The 16,646-nt window shown below is 36.6% G+C and overlaps 3 protein-coding genes across 5 annotated transcripts; all 3 read left to right on the forward strand.

Annotated features, from left to right (window-relative positions):
- The first annotated feature begins 583 nt into the window (after nt 1-583).
- Nucleotides 584-2,204, forward strand: gnrh2 (gonadotropin-releasing hormone 2). Of its 2 annotated transcripts, none has more exons than XM_028446754.1 (4): nt 584-911; nt 1,543-1,688; nt 1,778-1,861; nt 1,985-2,204. In XM_028446754.1, exons 2-4 carry the CDS (start codon nt 1,554-1,556, stop codon nt 2,021-2,023), a joined length of 258 nt encoding a protein of 85 aa, XP_028302555.1. In that variant the 5' UTR covers nt 584-911; nt 1,543-1,553; the 3' UTR covers nt 2,024-2,204. The 2 variants fall into 2 exon arrangements, with proteins under 2 accessions (XP_028302555.1, XP_028302554.1); XM_028446753.1 differs by having other exon boundaries at nt 584-906.
- A 971-nt stretch (nt 2,205-3,175) lies between these two features.
- On the forward strand, nt 3,176-10,384 carry zmat1 (zinc finger matrin-type 1). Of its 2 annotated transcripts, none has more exons than XM_028447145.1 (7): nt 3,176-3,437; nt 5,970-6,084; nt 6,198-6,278; nt 6,374-6,509; nt 7,340-7,627; nt 8,943-9,024; nt 9,224-10,384. In XM_028447145.1, exons 2-7 carry the CDS (start codon nt 5,983-5,985, stop codon nt 10,119-10,121), a joined length of 1,587 nt encoding a protein of 528 aa, XP_028302946.1. In that variant the 5' UTR covers nt 3,176-3,437; nt 5,970-5,982; the 3' UTR covers nt 10,122-10,384. The 2 variants fall into 2 exon arrangements, with proteins under 2 accessions (XP_028302946.1, XP_028302947.1); XM_028447146.1 differs by lacking the exon at nt 3,176-3,437 and adding an exon at nt 3,444-3,749.
- A 2,680-nt stretch (nt 10,385-13,064) lies between these two features.
- cd8b (cd8 beta) lies at nt 13,065-15,552 on the forward strand. Its single transcript, XM_028447498.1, has 7 exons — nt 13,065-13,191; nt 14,072-14,422; nt 14,584-14,664; nt 14,842-14,931; nt 15,047-15,080; nt 15,202-15,258; nt 15,345-15,552. Exons 1-6 carry the CDS (start codon nt 13,137-13,139, stop codon nt 15,218-15,220), a joined length of 630 nt encoding a protein of 209 aa, XP_028303299.1. The 5' UTR covers nt 13,065-13,136; the 3' UTR covers nt 15,221-15,258; nt 15,345-15,552.
- The last annotated feature ends 1,094 nt before the right edge of the window (nt 15,553-16,646 follow it).

Here is a 16,646-nt window from a genome sequence, read left to right on the forward strand (position 1 = left end):
CCAAGTTTGGATAGTTCATAATAATTATAAATCGGTAGCTAAAGAAATAACTGATAAAGTTAATAGATGATGCATCTTCCCACGTCTCTGATAGGCCAAATCAACATTTACAAAATGAACATACTTCCAAAATTACTGTTCATCTTTCATTATATTCCCTTGCCTCCTACAACTGATTGTTTCAAGAAAATTAAACAATTTCTATTTGCAAAAGACTCAAAAGTCTCACAAAATATGTTGCAAAACCCAAACAGCGCGGATTCACGCGAGTAAAGTGGTTTGTGCAGCTGTAACGGCTGAATTGAGAAGTTGCAACAAGAGAGTTGTGGTTGTGAAGGATAATAGGCACATGTAATTAAAAAAAACATGCGAGAAAATATTGGATTACCAATTTGCAGGTGTCATTTTATTTGTGTTATTTACACAGGCTACACATTTGTGAATATTTTTTCTGACTTCACATTCACATTTCTTTGGGTTTAAATTCTAACTTTACAGGTTCACCTCTTTCCCCATCATTTGTGACATGAAATTCATTCCACATGTGTGTGTATTTTTTAATACACGAGCTCACAACACATTCTACAAGCTCTCCCATTTTACAACATACTGTATCTACCGTCATATCATCCCAGTGGTGTAGATTCTGTTTGCAGGTGATAATTGGAGCTGCCCAGAGCTTCAACCCTTGGCCCAGGATCAAAAGGGATCAATAATATGCATGATCCAAGCTACGCATTTGGTGGAGGGTGGAGCATTTTGGCTTTGGCATAAATAGAGGGAAATTGAGACATAAAAGTTCTTCTTTTGAAACCTGCAAGGAACATTCAACATTTGATCTAGTCAAGGCCAAGAGAGGGACAGGGAAGAAGGGACAACTGTGTTAAAGCTTTAACCTTTGACGTGGTAAGGTAATTATTATTTACTATTATTTGTGTTACTTTATTTATTTAGCATTATGTGTTGCATTCATTTATCTCAGAGAAAATGATTAATTTCCATCTGCTGTCTTGACGTAAAACAAACTAATAGAATACACAATAGTGTGATTTATCAAAATGTATTCTTAAGATTGTAGACATTGTTACACATTGTGAATAATTGGAATCTCAGTTTTAAAAACAGTATGACATATGTTTAGCATAGAGTAGAAATAAAATCTAATTACCGCTAGAAATAGTTGAAAATTTTTTGATCAAATATGAAGTCAGGTTTAACAATTTTGAGAAATGTTTTAGTCGGTTCACAAAATGTAATCAAGTAATGAACATTTGTCTTTAGTAGACAGGTGATTTCCACTAAATCTCATTTTAAATGCTCATTTTAAACAGGTTGTCAAAAGTTATACAAGACACAATACATAGGAATGTTACGAAATATAATGTAATAGGCTGTTTGGACGACCACTTGATTGGTAAGAAGTAGGTGATTTAATCATATAAATCTAAAAAAAGAAAAAAAACCCTCAAATGTTGGCGTTGAACTCTGTCAAATGTGCAGGTACATTTTTCATTCCACTTGAGTTTTCATGTTTACTTTCAGGTTGGAATAAGATGAGTGTTTGTCGGCTGGTTTTGCTGCTCGGGCTGCTGCTCTGTGTAGGACTTAAAATGTCTTGTGCCCAACACTGGTCCCATGGTTGGTACCCTGGAGGCAAGAGGGATCTGGACTCCTTTGGTACATCAGAGGTCTGAAACAACAATAATGTTCTGATGGAGAGAGTGACAGTGCTTTTGAATATGTAATGTTAATTTACAAAACAATCTGTGCATTTTAGATTTCAGAGGAGATAAAGCTGTGTGAGGCAGGAGAATGTAGCTTTCTGCGACCTCAGAGAAGGAACATCCTGAAAAACCTTCTGGTAAGTGAGTAGCACCGTCTATCTGACAGAAGGCCAGTTTACTGTTTTTCATTGCAACGATATCTGTGTACTAAGAACCAGCCGTTGTCTCATTTTTGCCAAAACATTTTTTTTTATTCACAGTTGGATGCTTTAGCCCGAGAGCTCCAGAAGAGAAAGTGAAAACCTCTACCTTATAACAATGTTCAATGTATTCGTGATGTCCTTCATTGGTGTCTGAGACTCTGTGATCATGTTTGTCTGTAGATTTAGCTGAGGCCCTTTTTAGTGGAAAAATTATGGAAATGTCTCTATTTTAATATAACTCTTTGCTTAATTTCTCATAAACAGTTTTCACACTCACACACACACAATTGCGATCGAAACAATGAAATAAATTCTGAATACAAAATGATTGCTGTGTTGTTTTTTTTTTTAAAGTGTGGATTGGAGCTCTTGTTTTTGCTCACATTATGAATTGATACAACAAATATTTTAATTAGGTTTTGCGCCAATCCGATCGGCTGTATTGTATCGAACGATATTTAGCATTTTATGCAATTTGTGTTATCAGCTGTAATGCCTTAATTTGCAAGTCTATATATTATTTTTGTGTTGAAATTTTTTGCAGATGTTTCCATTGCATTGTTTTATATATCTTAATTACTCCAAAGACAATCACACCACCGACAGCAAGTTTTTTTTATTAATTTTTTTTTTAGCCCCGTCACTATGTGATGCGATAGCAGAGTTTCCATTATATGGTAATTACTGGATTTTAGTCAAATCTGTCCGGTAATTTTTAACCCCTGCGGTCAAAACTTTTGATTTTAATTTGGCTGCTGCTGATTAATACAGTTGAACTTTATTTTATTAAAATTTTGTTTTTTTCATATAATTTATTTTTTGTTATGTAATGTTATGTCATATGTATATAATATAGAAGTATATTATTATTAATAATACAAAATGATAAAATCGATAATACTGTGTGTGTGTGTGTGTATGTGCGTGTGTGTGTGTCTGCCGTTTGTAACAAACTAAACAGTGTGAAAATCGGCTAAAAATTTGGCGAGTTATGATGATTATTGTATTTTCTACCTTCCTCAGTAGAAATAAATGCCGGCCTGGCGCATTAATGACCTCTCCAAGATGGCGGCCGCGCGGATCGTCAGCTCCAATAGGCAGCGTCAGTCCATGAGGCGTCTATGTAATCAATGTCTATGAAAATACAGACATTCTATCCGTACGCAACACCCCTATTTGGCCAGTTTACGTCACGTGATAGGTCAGTCATTGGCGAGTTTAGGTCGCGTGACTAACACCAAAACCCTCTAACCCTAAAAATTGTTGCGATATTGGGTTATAACCGAACCCTAAAGACTACGTACGTGTACTTCGGTAACCGTACCAATAGCACGGGGAGGTGTCCGTACGAATAGACACTTTCTAGAAATATATTTCTATAATGGTGACGAGGCAAACGCTGTCATTCTCCCACCTGCGGCGTGTGACGCGCTCAGACCCCCTCATGCGGTTTCTGATACAGTTGCTGACGAAGTAATAATCACTAATACAGTTAATGTCAAGGTTGAAGGTGAGTTGTGCCGAGAAACTGACACATTTGGCTGTGTAGCATGCTACTGTTAGCTCTCTAGCTAACTGGCTAGCAACTTCTTCAGTCCAGAGCGACTTGGCTTGATAGTTAAAAACCTTAGTGTCAGTTAAATGACACCGTTTCCTCAGCACAACGGCGTTCGGCGGCGTGTACGGATCATTTTGAAGTTAAAACAAGAAGTAACTTATTCGTTACATTGAAAAAAAACGGTTTTCAGCAGATTATGTTGGGGTTGTGTAGAGTTTACTCCTGATGTCAGTGACATTACGTGTTGTTGACGGATGCCCTCAGGTAAAACCCGTGTACTCTTTGTTTTTAGTGAAAAGAAAACTGAATTTGTAATACATTCACAGACCTCTCAGCTGTACTATCAGCCTCTGCGGTGCCAACGCATGACGTCATTAAAACAGTGACGTATAAAGTTGACCACACAATGGAGAGTTTCACGACATTCACATAATATTATAGGAACCATATAGTGCTGGTTTGGACATTTCTAGCTCTGTTGCAGTCGTAAGTTGGTGATAAAAGTAAAGAGGGAAAAACATCTTGCAATCTTTTTATATTCAAATGACAATAAACATTTATATTTAAATATGGGGAATTTCATGTTTTGAAAATGTAATTAGGAGTTTTTAAGGCTGATCATTAGTAAATTTAGCGAAATACAGTTGCTTTTTATTTATTTATTTTATTTTTTTACTGTTTCATTTATTGGTATCCACCATATTCCAAAAAGCACCACAGGACATATCTTTCTGTCCGATAGTTGAAATAGCAACTATCTGCAAATCAAATATTTATTCTCGCAAATTAAAATTATTTTTCAAATTAATCCTTGAAGCAATACTTTATCTATTGATTACTCTGTTGATTACATGACATTTGCTCTTATACAGGCCTCTAGTTAAGAAAGCTAGGCATTTTATGTTTGATAACTGACTGGATTATGAAATAGAGATAATCGGTCTGTTTAACTTGATGAAGCTTTTTTTTTATTTTTTTATTTTTTAATTTACAATCATACATTTATCATATAGAAAGTTTCCCATAATTGGGAAGTTGCAGCAAAAAGTGGGTCATTTCATTTTCATTAAGTCAATTATAAATTTCAGCAGAGAGTAAGTGGCCTTTATACAGTTTTGGTTAAATTATTATAGCTGTCATGTACTAAAGTATCTGAATATTAAAAATCTTTAATCGTATGACAATGCTATAGCGATAACATATATATATATATATTCTTGTAAACAGAAAGGAAAATGATACCAAATGTATGCTAATCTTTCCTTATAAATACATAAATTAATGAATAAATAAAAACTTAACTAAGAATAATCAATAGAGACTGAAAATGGCTTTACAATGTTTTTGTGTTGGTTTACAATTTAGGCAGCATGCTTTCAATAACAGTCCTATATTGGCTAAATAATTGTGTGACGTGACATCTTCATGTTTATGAAATGCCTCAGTGCTGCTGCAGCAACACTTGGTTAGATATTAGGGTTTGCACACAATAATTGGAGACATTTAATTATTCTGGTGGCAGAGTCCAGTAGGGGTGGGAACCTCTGGGTACCTCACGATACGATGCGATACGCAATACAAAGCTCGCGATAACGATTGTCTCACGATATGACAATACTGCCAATATTGACATACAGTATCGGTCAGAAACCAATCTACGATAATCTATGACATAACAACAAAAAAAAGATTAAGTAAAAAATACAACTTTTATTTTATATCTCTGAAAGACAATAAATTGAAAAACGTGTTTTATGAACAGTGACACTATTTTAGTGCAACATTTCTGTAAATAAGTGTCAACATACCAATGCAAACGAATAAGTATCTCCAATAGTGCTTTCTGTAAACAAAAATAGGGTCTTACTTACCAGTGACACCATTATAGTGCAATATTCTAGTAAACTGTGACTGTGCTCACATGTGTTTTTGTAGCTGATTTTGAATCTGCTTTTTTCCTCCTCACCTCTCCTTATGTTGTTTTCTGTTTTTTCATGTAAATACGTGGCGCCTCAAATGCTCTTGGCGACCCACAGTTCTCCCGTTCTGGTCTCCCATGTTATTTGTTACAAACTTTGACTAAATTTCTGTGAAGACCTACCTGCACTTTTTAGTGAAAAAGCAGAAAAGGTTTTAAAAATAATAAAATAAATAAATCCTACATATATATATATATGTGTGTGTTATTATTTTTTAAATCGCAAGCATATCGATAATCGATCGTGTAAAAAAGTTATCGAGATAATGTCACACTCCTTGAGTCCAGTCTTATGAGAGGTTTGGGCTGAGGAACAATTCTTCCTTGATTTACAGCAAGGAGGAATATATGTATATAATATGACCGATCTTCCAGTACATCTCCTACTTTACAGTTTAAAATATAACTTTGTAATATAGAGAAAAAAAATCTTGTAGATTTTAACTAATTTTAATTGTTATATATTTGCACACCCACACATAATGAACTATCCATTTTCTCCATAGCTGAACAGAAGACATGAGTGGGGTGGAGCTATTAAATGACCTTCTCACTGACAGTTACTGCCATGTGTGTGAAGCTGCACTTAGTTATGCATCTCAACGGGTGTCTCACTATGAGGTGTGTTCTACTCTTTATTAACAAATTAAAAAAACTCAACAATATTTTCTAAACCATCATAATGTTTGTGAGTTTAATATACTGTATATATTTGTAATGGGCTTTGATTGCAGGGAAAGAAACATGGTCAGAAACTCAAAGTCTTCCTGCAAGCTAAGAGAGCAGAGATGAACAAGGAGGCCACAGGTTTTAAAGTGTGTGGATATCTAAATGTTGTAGCTTTTATACATTTTGTCTTGGATAAATATCCTTTTTTTTTCTTGGCGTTTATTTTTGTCGTCTTTTGCAGTGGACTCTTGTAACTAATAAGGGCCGTTTCTGTGAGCTTTGCAATATGGTGTTTAGCTCCAATGTTGTTACAAAATCTCATTATGAAGGCAAAGTTCATCTGAAGAACCTACGTAAACAAGGCCTTCAAGAACCAGGTAAGTGCGGCGTGAAAAAAAAAAAAAATCACCTTGCAGTGTCTTATTTGATTCTATTTTGGGCCCTATTTCTCACAGTCGGTTTCATGTAATTTGTTTTGTTTAGGCCTAAAATTGTCTTTAAAGTGTGAAATTGATATCTAAATATCGGCACATTCACAAAAAGTGATCGACGGGCGTAAGGAGAGACTAGACCCAAGCACTGAAACTATAAGTTACTGGTTGTTTAATATTCTTTTAAATTAAAATAACTACTACTACTCAAAACTGTAAGGTTGTTTTACAAGTAGGCATGTTCAATAGCCAGAGCTGAATATGCCATGACACAAATGACTCATCTCATTAACTAGGAGTCTCATAAGTTAGATGATAATCCTTTTGAGAATAAACATCTTTACACCTCTTCAGAAAGTCATGCCCCATAATAGTAGCTTTACACGTTCAAAGTTTCATAAACAAACAGAGACAAAGACAAGTAACAATTAGTAAAAAATCCCCAGTAGCTTTAAATGATGTTTGCAAGCTATTAGTTACGTCTTCCTTATTGGAAACATTTACAGGGAGAGGATTCTTTATTATAACCTTTTAGATGGTCTTTAGAGTCTTAAGACTTGTTATAAACTGTATAGGTCAATGGTATTTATCCTTCCGGTAGTGCAAGCAATGGGAGGGTGGATGCATTTAAAGTTATTAACTGAGTTTCTCAACACAGTACTAGTCTAAGTTCCTGGGTAAACTCTGGATTTGGTAAGCCTACTAAATGAAATAGGGCTCAGACCTGTTTGTATTGGTGGTGTGGAGTTGATAAACTCTCATTGTGTTCATTATAGACATGCATCAAGAGGTGTGTGCTCAAGCAAGCTTTGCATCCAAGGCTAATACCTCTGGCCAGATTTTACCTCCAGAAGACACCAAGGAGAGTTCAATAAATCCAACATCGACACTGGTCCCACTCTACCCAGAGGTTGATCTTAAGGATTCCAACAAGTACTGCGCCCTGTGTGTTGCATCTTTTAACAGCCCACGTATGGCCTCGCAGCACTACAACGGAAAAAGACATCAGAGGAATCTAACCAGACAGGAGCTGCTTAAAGATCCAAAAGACAGTGATGAACACGGTATTACAGGATCTTAAACTGACCAAAAAGAATGGATGGATAGGTGGGAAGACAGACGTCTGTGTTGAAATTCTAGGTCACCAGAAAAGTGTGTTTTTTTTTCTTCTTTTTTTTTTCTGTAGCTGCTTTATGTATGGCATTAGTATGGTGAGGCATTTACAGCCGTCAAAGGTAATTTTCTATTTTCATTAGTGACTGGAATGTCATACATTGTGGGTCATACAAAATGTGAATATTTAAAAAGTGAAAACTGATCAAAATAAGAAATGCATGCTTGACATTAAAGCAGAGCTAAGAAACTTGCGCTTAGCGCTCCCCCTGAAGGTCCCTTTTGGTTATGTCACTGTAGTAAAAACTGTAGTAAACCCTGCCACCTGCCCCACCCCACAGCTACATGCGCACCTTTGCTCTCCCAAGACGGTAGTAACTGATCACTGAAAAATCCTAATACAACAGCGACACAGGATGCTTTCACACATATAGTCCCATGTGACCATGTGAACAGTATGAGGAAGAGAGACAAGTAAAATAAATGAATGATGTGGCAGTAATACGGAAGAGAGAGTGGAAATGTGTGTGATGTGTTTGTTTGTGTGCTGACAAAGTGGCTCTGAAAATGGATGGATGAACATTTGTGTGTGTGTTGCCTGATGGAGCACTGGATTGTGTGTGATTGCTGTGTGTTGCTGCTGAGCTGTCACTACATGGAGTTGCTCCATTCCTCGAACAAAGGTGTTCTCTGCCTTTTTTTTGCTGGCTCCACCATGATATAAGTTTGAGAAAAGTGAATTTTTAAGCAACCGTAATCTAGCATTAGTTTGTATTAGGCTGCAGTAAAGCAGTACTTCTTGCCACCGGGTCGGAGGCAGGGAAAGTTGCAGGTGCGGTTTTCTGGCCAGAGACAGAAGGGGTAGATGAAAGAGCCCCCCAGTCACCCATAAACACTTGTATTACCCTCAAATGGACTACGAGAAGGGTTTATTGAGGTGGAAAAGTTACTTAGTTCTGCTTTGAACATGTTAAATGGATTTTCATTTATAAATACATTTTGAAATGTATGAAAGCTTTAGAGGTTAACCACAGTATGACTTGCATTGCTGGTGGCGCCATTTTTAACGCATGTGTTTTGGATCGAGATGCTTTAGACGAGCACTTATGAGGTTTATAAAGGTGGTATTTTCACTAAGGAAGGATAAGCTTAATTTTTATATGGGGGGAAGATTAAAAAAGAATAATAACTGGTGCAAATCCTCAAAAATGAAAATGTAATGAGTCATATGATTGTTCCGTCTTTCCTACCTCTTTTTTCCTTTAGCCAAGTCCCTGATGTGTCATGTGCAGTTGTCCTCCATAGAGCCGTATCAAGCCCACATGAAGGGTAACAATCATCAGAACAGGTAAGGTCAAATAGTTTTTGCTCAAATATATCATGTAACACCATTGTGACATACAGTTTTATTTAATCTTTGCAGCACTACTTCTGTGGAGCTTTGACAAAAAGTGCTTTTAACCCAGTGTGTGTTCAGTGATCGTCAATATTGGACGTTTTTTTTTTTTTTTCTAAGTTACAAATTTTTTACCACTCGTGCATTGCAGGAAGAAGAAGGTGATTGATCCATGCAGATCTCAAAACGTTCACAGCTCATTTGCTGATGAATTGGCTGATTACATTCAGGTCCAAAAGGCTCGTGGAATCACTCCAAAGACCAACCCTGTTCATTCACAGGGTGCCTCACAACAAGTGGATGAAGGAGAGCAAGTTGATGATAGAGAACAGGACTGCTTGAGTAAAGGAGAAGTAAAGGAGATGATGAATGACATGTTTGCCCACTCTGTGCCCCCCATCCCCCCTCAGCAGTCCTTCCCTTATTATTACCCAGCTGAAATGTGGCGTTCTTCACATAAGGATGGATCTCTGCCACAACACAGCTGGAACTACAGCTTTCCTCCTCCTGTTCCCCAATGCACTGGCTTCCAAGAATTTACTAATTGGCCATCAAGGAGAAGGAAACACTCAAGTTCGTCCTCATATGCCACAGCCTCATCATTGTCGGACTTATCTGCTAGCAGGATCACCAGTGATAGTGAGGAGAGTGAATTCAGACAAAGGCAAAAGAGCAAGTTTAAACGGTCAAGGAGAGATAAAGGCACGAGAAAAGTTGACGGTTGTGATGAATGGGAGAAAAAGAAAAAAGTGGACAGAAGAAAAACATTTCAAAATGAAGGCAAATTCAAACGAAAACGGAATAAACTCCAGAAGAAGTTGAAAGTCCAAAGATGTGAAATGACAGACAAACCAATGCCAGAAGAAATGAGAAACCAAAAATATTCTGAACTTTGTTTTCAACCTGAAATGAATTGTCGGCTCAGTGAAGGTGAGCCGAGTGTGCTAGTCAGAGACAAGTACAGAAGAGAGAGAAAGAAAACAAAAGTGAAAGCAGACAACAGGACAGAGGAAGAGAAGCTGTGGGATCACTCTATCTTAGGCTGTTAATGTCACCAGAAACTGCTGATGTTTGTCTCCACTGCTAAAGACTGAAAATCACTACAATTACGGTATTTTGGAAGTAGCAAAAGCTGTAATTTAATTTATCTTTCTGATACTAGTTAAGAAAAGTGTGTTTGATCTCATGGATGAAGGACCAGATGTTGGTCTGTAGGTGTGCTAGCTGACTGGCCCTGTTTAGTCAGCTTTACCTTACTTTCAAATGTATATTTTATTATAATACAGCTCAAAAATAAAAATTTATTAGTGCATTTCTTTGTGCTCTGGCATTTGTTAAAAGTGATGTTTAAGAATCATCTACTTTTATATTAAAATTACATCAATATCCATATCATGAATGTTCTTTTTAAAAAAAGGATTTCATAGGTTGTGATTCCTTCAGCAATCTGCGGTTGGTGCTATTGAGCTTCTTTCAATATGTCAGTCGAATGAATTAAAAATGACAGAATATATTTTCAAAATAACCTGTAGTTGTTGACAAGCTAAGTGTTTTTAAGGCGAGTTAAGTTCAAAAGCCTCTTCTCCCTGTTGCATGGTTTGTGTGCCAAACCTACCCAGAGACTGGTGTGTGTACTGTTGACACATTCAAAAAGTGCTTATGTTTGAGTGGAGAATGAGTTACACAGACTTTTAACAAACCTCAAAACATACAACTTTGAAATGGACTTGTTTTTTTTTTTTTAAAAAAAAAAAAAAAAAAAAAATGAAAGCTGATGTTTTAGAGAAGTTCCTGTTGGTATAAATATCACATGGGACCAAGCCAACATTTTTGGCACATTATTTTTAAGATACCTGTTTATTAATCACATTATTCTGTTTATGAGCAGCATTGCAAATCGACTATGATGCTTCATTTTAAATGATTAACCATTAATATTGGATTATTTAAAACTTAATTTAGTTACAAAGCCTATATATAATTTCACTGGTCACTTCATTGGGTGCACCTTAAAAAAACCTCTTACTATTGTCTTCTAACATCTGGCTCTAGAAGGTATTTTTTTACACTTACTTTAAACTTTAACCCTATGTGTCCCTAAGTTTATGAGCTATTTGAAGTGATCAGCTGTTAAGATATACCTAATAAAGTGACTGGGAACACCTTGAAAGTAACCCAAAAAAGAGAGACGCTCAAAATGAGAAGTTCTCAGTGGCCATCAGGTTCTTAGAATGTATGATCTGTTAGTGATTATTAAACTTTTATTTATCATTTATTTTAATATTAAGGTTCATTTTGCAACAAAAATGAACATAGTGCTGACATAGATATGTGTAATGTTTTTTTTTTCACTCACAACTAAACCAAGTTCCACAAAAATGTCAACACACTAAACGTGTTCATGCAAAAAAAACTCATGCTTAAAGAAGCTTAAAATCCGTGAATTGAAATAAGAATCGAGCAGTTTTTCAGCTCGAGAACTTAAGAGTTGAGTAGGCCGACCAACAAAGGCTTCAGAGCGCAGCTACGAGTAAAGAGAAGCTGTGAAGCCTCTGAGCTCTCCTGTTTTCAAAGAATCCTGTGGTCTTGTGTTCCCTGTCTCGCTTTAACTATCGAGCTCCGTAAAGCTGCATGGATGCCACATCCTTTTACTTTAAGACCCCATCACTTTCTGCTCCACTGTAACACAAATACACACTCAAACATTACTCAATCATCCCAAATAAATGAGATATAAAGTCAAGTCTTCTATCGTTAAAACAATTTAAAAAACAAAAAAAGCTTTTAGTTTAAAGGGAAACCGTTGCTGTTCAGATATCCTGATAGTTTTCATGAATGTTAAATACATAAAAATTTATTAAAAGTAAGAAAATCATGAATAGGAAAAAAGTCTAATAAATGTCACAATAATCAATTTTAATTGAATTTATAGTGCCAAGCGTGGAAAAAATCACATGCAAACTAAAATAGGTAAATTCGGAGAGTTCTTCAAACGCAAGATTTAAAAGAACACAGCTGAGTTTGTCACACACTACACCCCACAGCCTCGTCCAGGTCTATGTTGTCTTAACATTCGGAAACTATCCAGTGGATGGGTAAAAAGACAGCGTTGTTGTTGAGAGTTAAGTGTTTAGAAACATGATATATACACTGACTAAAGAAACAAATCAATACCTTAGTGCTTTATACAAGAATTTACACGCTATAAAATATTTAATATCTTATTTAAATATCAGTTTTCAAACATTTGATATTTTTTAAATGGTTTACTTTGAGGAGTCAATATTTAGATTTGCATTCACCTGAAAGCAAGACATTAAAGATTCACCTTAGTGCGTACATTGACAATCTCCAGATACATTAGTTTTTGCAGTGCTACATTTCTAAACAGTTAAAAATCCCAATGACATTTTGAATGGATTTATTTAGGTGAAGAACAATCTTTACATATTTGCTTCTTGAGGCCAATTTAAATGTAACGCAGTCCTCACAATTTTCGCACAAAGACACTACTTTTATGGCATTTGTTTGCAATTAATACGTACGTTAACTGAAGAGTAGATGTTTTTTGTTTTTTTTTCTCTGCACGCTAGCACAAAGAGAATGTGGCATGACAAATGTGTATCTGGGACTCTGCATAGCTCTAGGTCACACACCTGGACACACCACAGGAATGAGACCTGCTGCTCAGACAACAAATGTTTTATATTGTTTAGTGTCGGCTCACAAAAAAACTGTATCACAACTTTTCACTTTTATCTTTATCTCTTTGTTTTTTTTTTGTTTGTTTTTTTTTTTGAAAACCTTTAGAACACAAATGAAAATTAAATCCATAACTGAAGCCTTTTACATTTGCATACAATCATTGTTTGCCTTGTCTATGCATTGACGGCACAGGGCTGAATCGGATGGGTGTTCACATTGGGGTGTTACTTTGGAGACTCAGGGCCTAGTCAGAGCAGTTCCTCCCATCATCTCTCTGACAGATAAATAGCAGGAAAAGAAATTGTCAGTACATAGTTTGGTGGCCCCACTAGATAGACACGATCGGTTGATTGGTAGAAATGATCCTTCTATCATTGCCAGGGATACTGCTGATCGTATCATTCTGGACTCATGGTAAGACCCTTTGCCGAGATTCTTTTGTGGCTATGTAAACCTTTGATATGACTCCAGAGTTTGGCCAGCAGTGACGGGTTAAGTGTTCGTGATAAAAACCTATGCTGTTTAAAAACAATGACAACCACTTCATAGTTCTCCAAAAGGTTTTACATTTTTCAAACTTAAGTGATCTTCACACTATGTTTTTAGTGTCTATTCCTACAGCTAAACAGTAGAGATTGTTGTATTAGCTATTCACACTCAGCCTGTATCGTGGCCATGACTTGCACAGCTACAGAAAGGCAACATCCAGTTTATTATTACACTTTGTTGCAGTATATAGCTCCATTCAAGCTTCACTACGATGTTTTAATCTCAACTATTCTCTGTTTGGTTTCAACCATTTGTTCACTATCCCATGTTGAAGATAGCATTAACAGCAACCTTAACCTTCAACAGACAGCGTTTATAATACAGCCGACCTTTAAACATTTCCACGTATGCTGATTGCAACAGGTTGACACCTGCTCACCTGACCTAAAAGCACACCAAAATAGTGCCAGAGCTAAAACTCACATTAAAGAGTTTTTATTGCACACCCCAAGTCACTGCCTTCTTATCAGAGTATCCAAATGTCACCCTGAGAGGGAAATAAGTTCAGGTCCTTTCATCATAGTTGGACTGTTTTTGCTTTTGCATCACATTGGGTGATATAGCTCTACATTGCCTGCAGATGTATTTTTCTTTTTGTGTTCTTTTACTGTGTTGTCAGGGAGTTAGAGACAATAAGCACAACTCATTTAAAGGATTTCTCATTTTCTGGACACCTGAAATCATTGTTTTTGTCTTAAACCTTGAATATATATATATACATATATATGTATCTTTTTCCTTTTAGGTTTAGGGCAGACTTTGATGCAAGAAAACACTCACATTCTGTATCCAGAACTCCTCAGCGACGAGTTTATCACCTGCGACTGTGTGGACATGATCTGTGACTCTGCGCTCTGGTTTCGCAGTACTTTCAGCAACAGTGAAGTCGAATTTATAGGCAAATTTAATATTGCCGGTCGCTCCAGCTACGGAGCAGTGAACCGAAGCCAGTTTAAGTTCAGCACGAGGGGCACTTCAACCTTTGTGCTGCACGTTGCCCGAATAACCGCGGCCGACAAAGGGGTTTATTCCTGTGTCCTTAAGGACAAGGGCAGCACTGAGGTGTGGAAGCCTGGGACACTTCTTCTGCCAGGAGGTTTGTGGACTGCAATTACACACCAGTAAATGTTATTAACTGTCATAGAATTTGTGTCTATTTGCCAACACCTGCCGTATAAAAAGTTCTGTATTGGAGAAAAATGTCATTGGAAGTAATGTCTAGTTTTACAGATTTTTTGCTTATTATCTTACCAACAGAGAACCCTCCAACGGTGCAGCAAAAGACCGGAACCACACCTTCGGTAGTCTGTCCTTGCTTGGAGACGTACCTTTCACAGGGTAAGAAATCTCTGGACTCCAGCAGTGTTTAATCTGTGTATCTGTTTCTCGTCTGTGTTTCTATCCCTTTAATGATGTGAAAAACCATTGTGTTATAGATTTTCAACGAAGATCTCAGTGATAATAACTATTGTGCTGAAAGTAGTTAATTTGATATACTTTAAATTTTCTCCACAGATGGCTGCAGCCCACTGGTTTTGTGGCCACTGGTTGGACTTGTTGCATTGTTGGCTGTAATATTATCATATCTTCTCTTCTACTTTAGCCGTGAGTAAAGCTCCTGTTCAAAGCGCTAAAATGTGTAAAGGGTTTAGTGTCATGCTCGAATGTAAGTCCCCAATGGAAATCTTTGACTTCTTTTTTACGTCTTCCGTCTTTACAGGGCTGCCCAAAAAATGTCACCACCACTTTGTGAAGTAAGTTGAAAACCTATTTATCATTATTAAGGTTGTATTGAGTTTCTGTTTGTGTGATGATCTCTCTAGTCCTTTCTAGTGTTTTTACATCGTCCTAATCTCTTAATGTCTCTCCATCAAGGAAGCGGCGAATAACCTGAAGTTTTGGATTAACACAAGCCAAGGGATGCTACTTACTGTATGTGTGGCTCGCACAGTGTGGAATTTAATATAAAGGTACTACAATGTTCTGCAGTTTCTGAAATTGCACTTTTGTTCTTGCAGAATTGACAGGAGCCTTGTTTGGGTCAAGAACCTGCTTATTTGCTCTTAAGTTCTGCTGAACAAATTTAAAATGTACAGAAATGCTTTGTAAATTGTAAATGTCATGTAATTTCCTCCAATATTTCCCCGCCTGACACATTTTTCTTTTTAAAAACTAAAAAAACAAAAACAAATTAATTTTCAAGATTGAACAAATCGTTTTTCCTTCCTGACCCATAATGCGCTGTTGCCCTTTACGTGTTTATCTTTTTTTTTTTTTTTTAACAGATTATTGTAATATTGTAAAAATGTGATTTATTCTTGATAACGTGCAGTTCTTCTCCAAACCTCATTTATTAGTATCAAAGATAAAACCTTTGTGAAAAGCACACAGTGTGGTTAAAACAACAAGTACATGTATTGTTTTGTCTTACACTGTTGTAACAACGCAAATAATCATGTAATCAAGTGTTACAGTGTTGTTTAACCCGTCAAAACAATAAATGTTTGTATTTGTAAGGATTTACGGTGTTGATGTCTCTGAGCGAATCACCGTATGTATGTTGAATGAATGGAGCGTCAGAGATCCTCAGTTTTACTGTAAAGCAAATGCCTGGAATAATGCCTTTATTGGCCAAGTAACCCCCTATTATCACATAGATGTAGATCTGCAAAATAAAACCTCTTGATTCATCACCCAATATGTCTCTGTATTCACCACAAAAAAGCTGTGGTATTTGAAAAATCAGTAGGACAGTTTTTCAGGTCTACGTCCATTATGGTCACCATCAGCTAATATTAAAACAAACAGCCTTTCACCAGTTGTCTTAAAATATTGTGTCAAAGTTCTTGCCTTGCTCATGTAATGCTGACAAATCCATTTGTAGGCTTAATTTCATAATTTGAGACCTCTATACGGTGGATTAGTGGTTAGCACGTCCGCCTCACAGCAATAAGGTCCTGGGGTGGACACTTGGGTCCTTTCTGTGTGAAATTTGCATGTCCTCCCCGGCTTCCTCCCACAATCCAAAAACATGACTTTTTGATATTTTGATTGATTTGTTTGATTGGAGTCTCTACGTTGCCCGTACTTCTCCTAGAGCGATCATAATTTCCACACGAAATTTAGGATTTATGTTCTTGACAAGTTGGAGACCCATTGTTCCTGAAAATGGTGTAGTTTTTTTTTTACCACCTTATCAGGTCTGCAGGGGTGCTAAATTTTCATCAATTTTAAAACTGGAAATTCTCGAATAACTCAGCCGAGACTTAGTCTTACTGCCCCTGTAGGCACTTTTTTCATTCTACTACTTATTGTGTTGA

This window comes from Gouania willdenowi, chromosome 5 (assembly GCF_900634775.1).
Source record: "Gouania willdenowi chromosome 5, fGouWil2.1, whole genome shotgun sequence".
Lineage (NCBI taxonomy): Eukaryota > Metazoa > Chordata > Actinopteri > Blenniiformes > Gobiesocidae > Gouania > Gouania willdenowi.

Bases quoted from the DNA above. Each gene is read 5' to 3' on its own strand.
- zmat1 (XM_028447145.1), top strand. From the start codon at position 5,983: ATGAGTGGGGTGGAGCTATTAAATGACCTTCTCACTGACAGTTACTGC. The intron at 6,085-6,197 runs GTGTGTTCTACT...CTTTGATTGCAG, and splicing joins AACGGGTGTCTCACTATGAG to GGAAAGAAACATGGTCAGAA. The intron at 6,510-7,339 runs GTAAGTGCGGCG...TGTTCATTATAG, and splicing joins ACAAGGCCTTCAAGAACCAG to ACATGCATCAAGAGGTGTGT.
- gnrh2 (XM_028446754.1), top strand. From the start codon at position 1,554: ATGAGTGTTTGTCGGCTGGTTTTGCTGCTCGGGCTGCTGCTCTGTGTA. The intron at 1,689-1,777 runs GTCTGAAACAAC...TGTGCATTTTAG, and splicing joins ACTCCTTTGGTACATCAGAG to ATTTCAGAGGAGATAAAGCT. The intron at 1,862-1,984 runs GTAAGTGAGTAG...TTTTATTCACAG, and splicing joins ACATCCTGAAAAACCTTCTG to TTGGATGCTTTAGCCCGAGA.
- cd8b (XM_028447498.1), top strand. From the start codon at position 13,137: ATGATCCTTCTATCATTGCCAGGGATACTGCTGATCGTATCATTCTGG. The intron at 13,192-14,071 runs GTAAGACCCTTT...TTTTCCTTTTAG, and splicing joins CGTATCATTCTGGACTCATG to GTTTAGGGCAGACTTTGATG. The intron at 14,932-15,046 runs GTGAGTAAAGCT...CCGTCTTTACAG, and splicing joins TCTTCTCTTCTACTTTAGCC to GGCTGCCCAAAAAATGTCAC.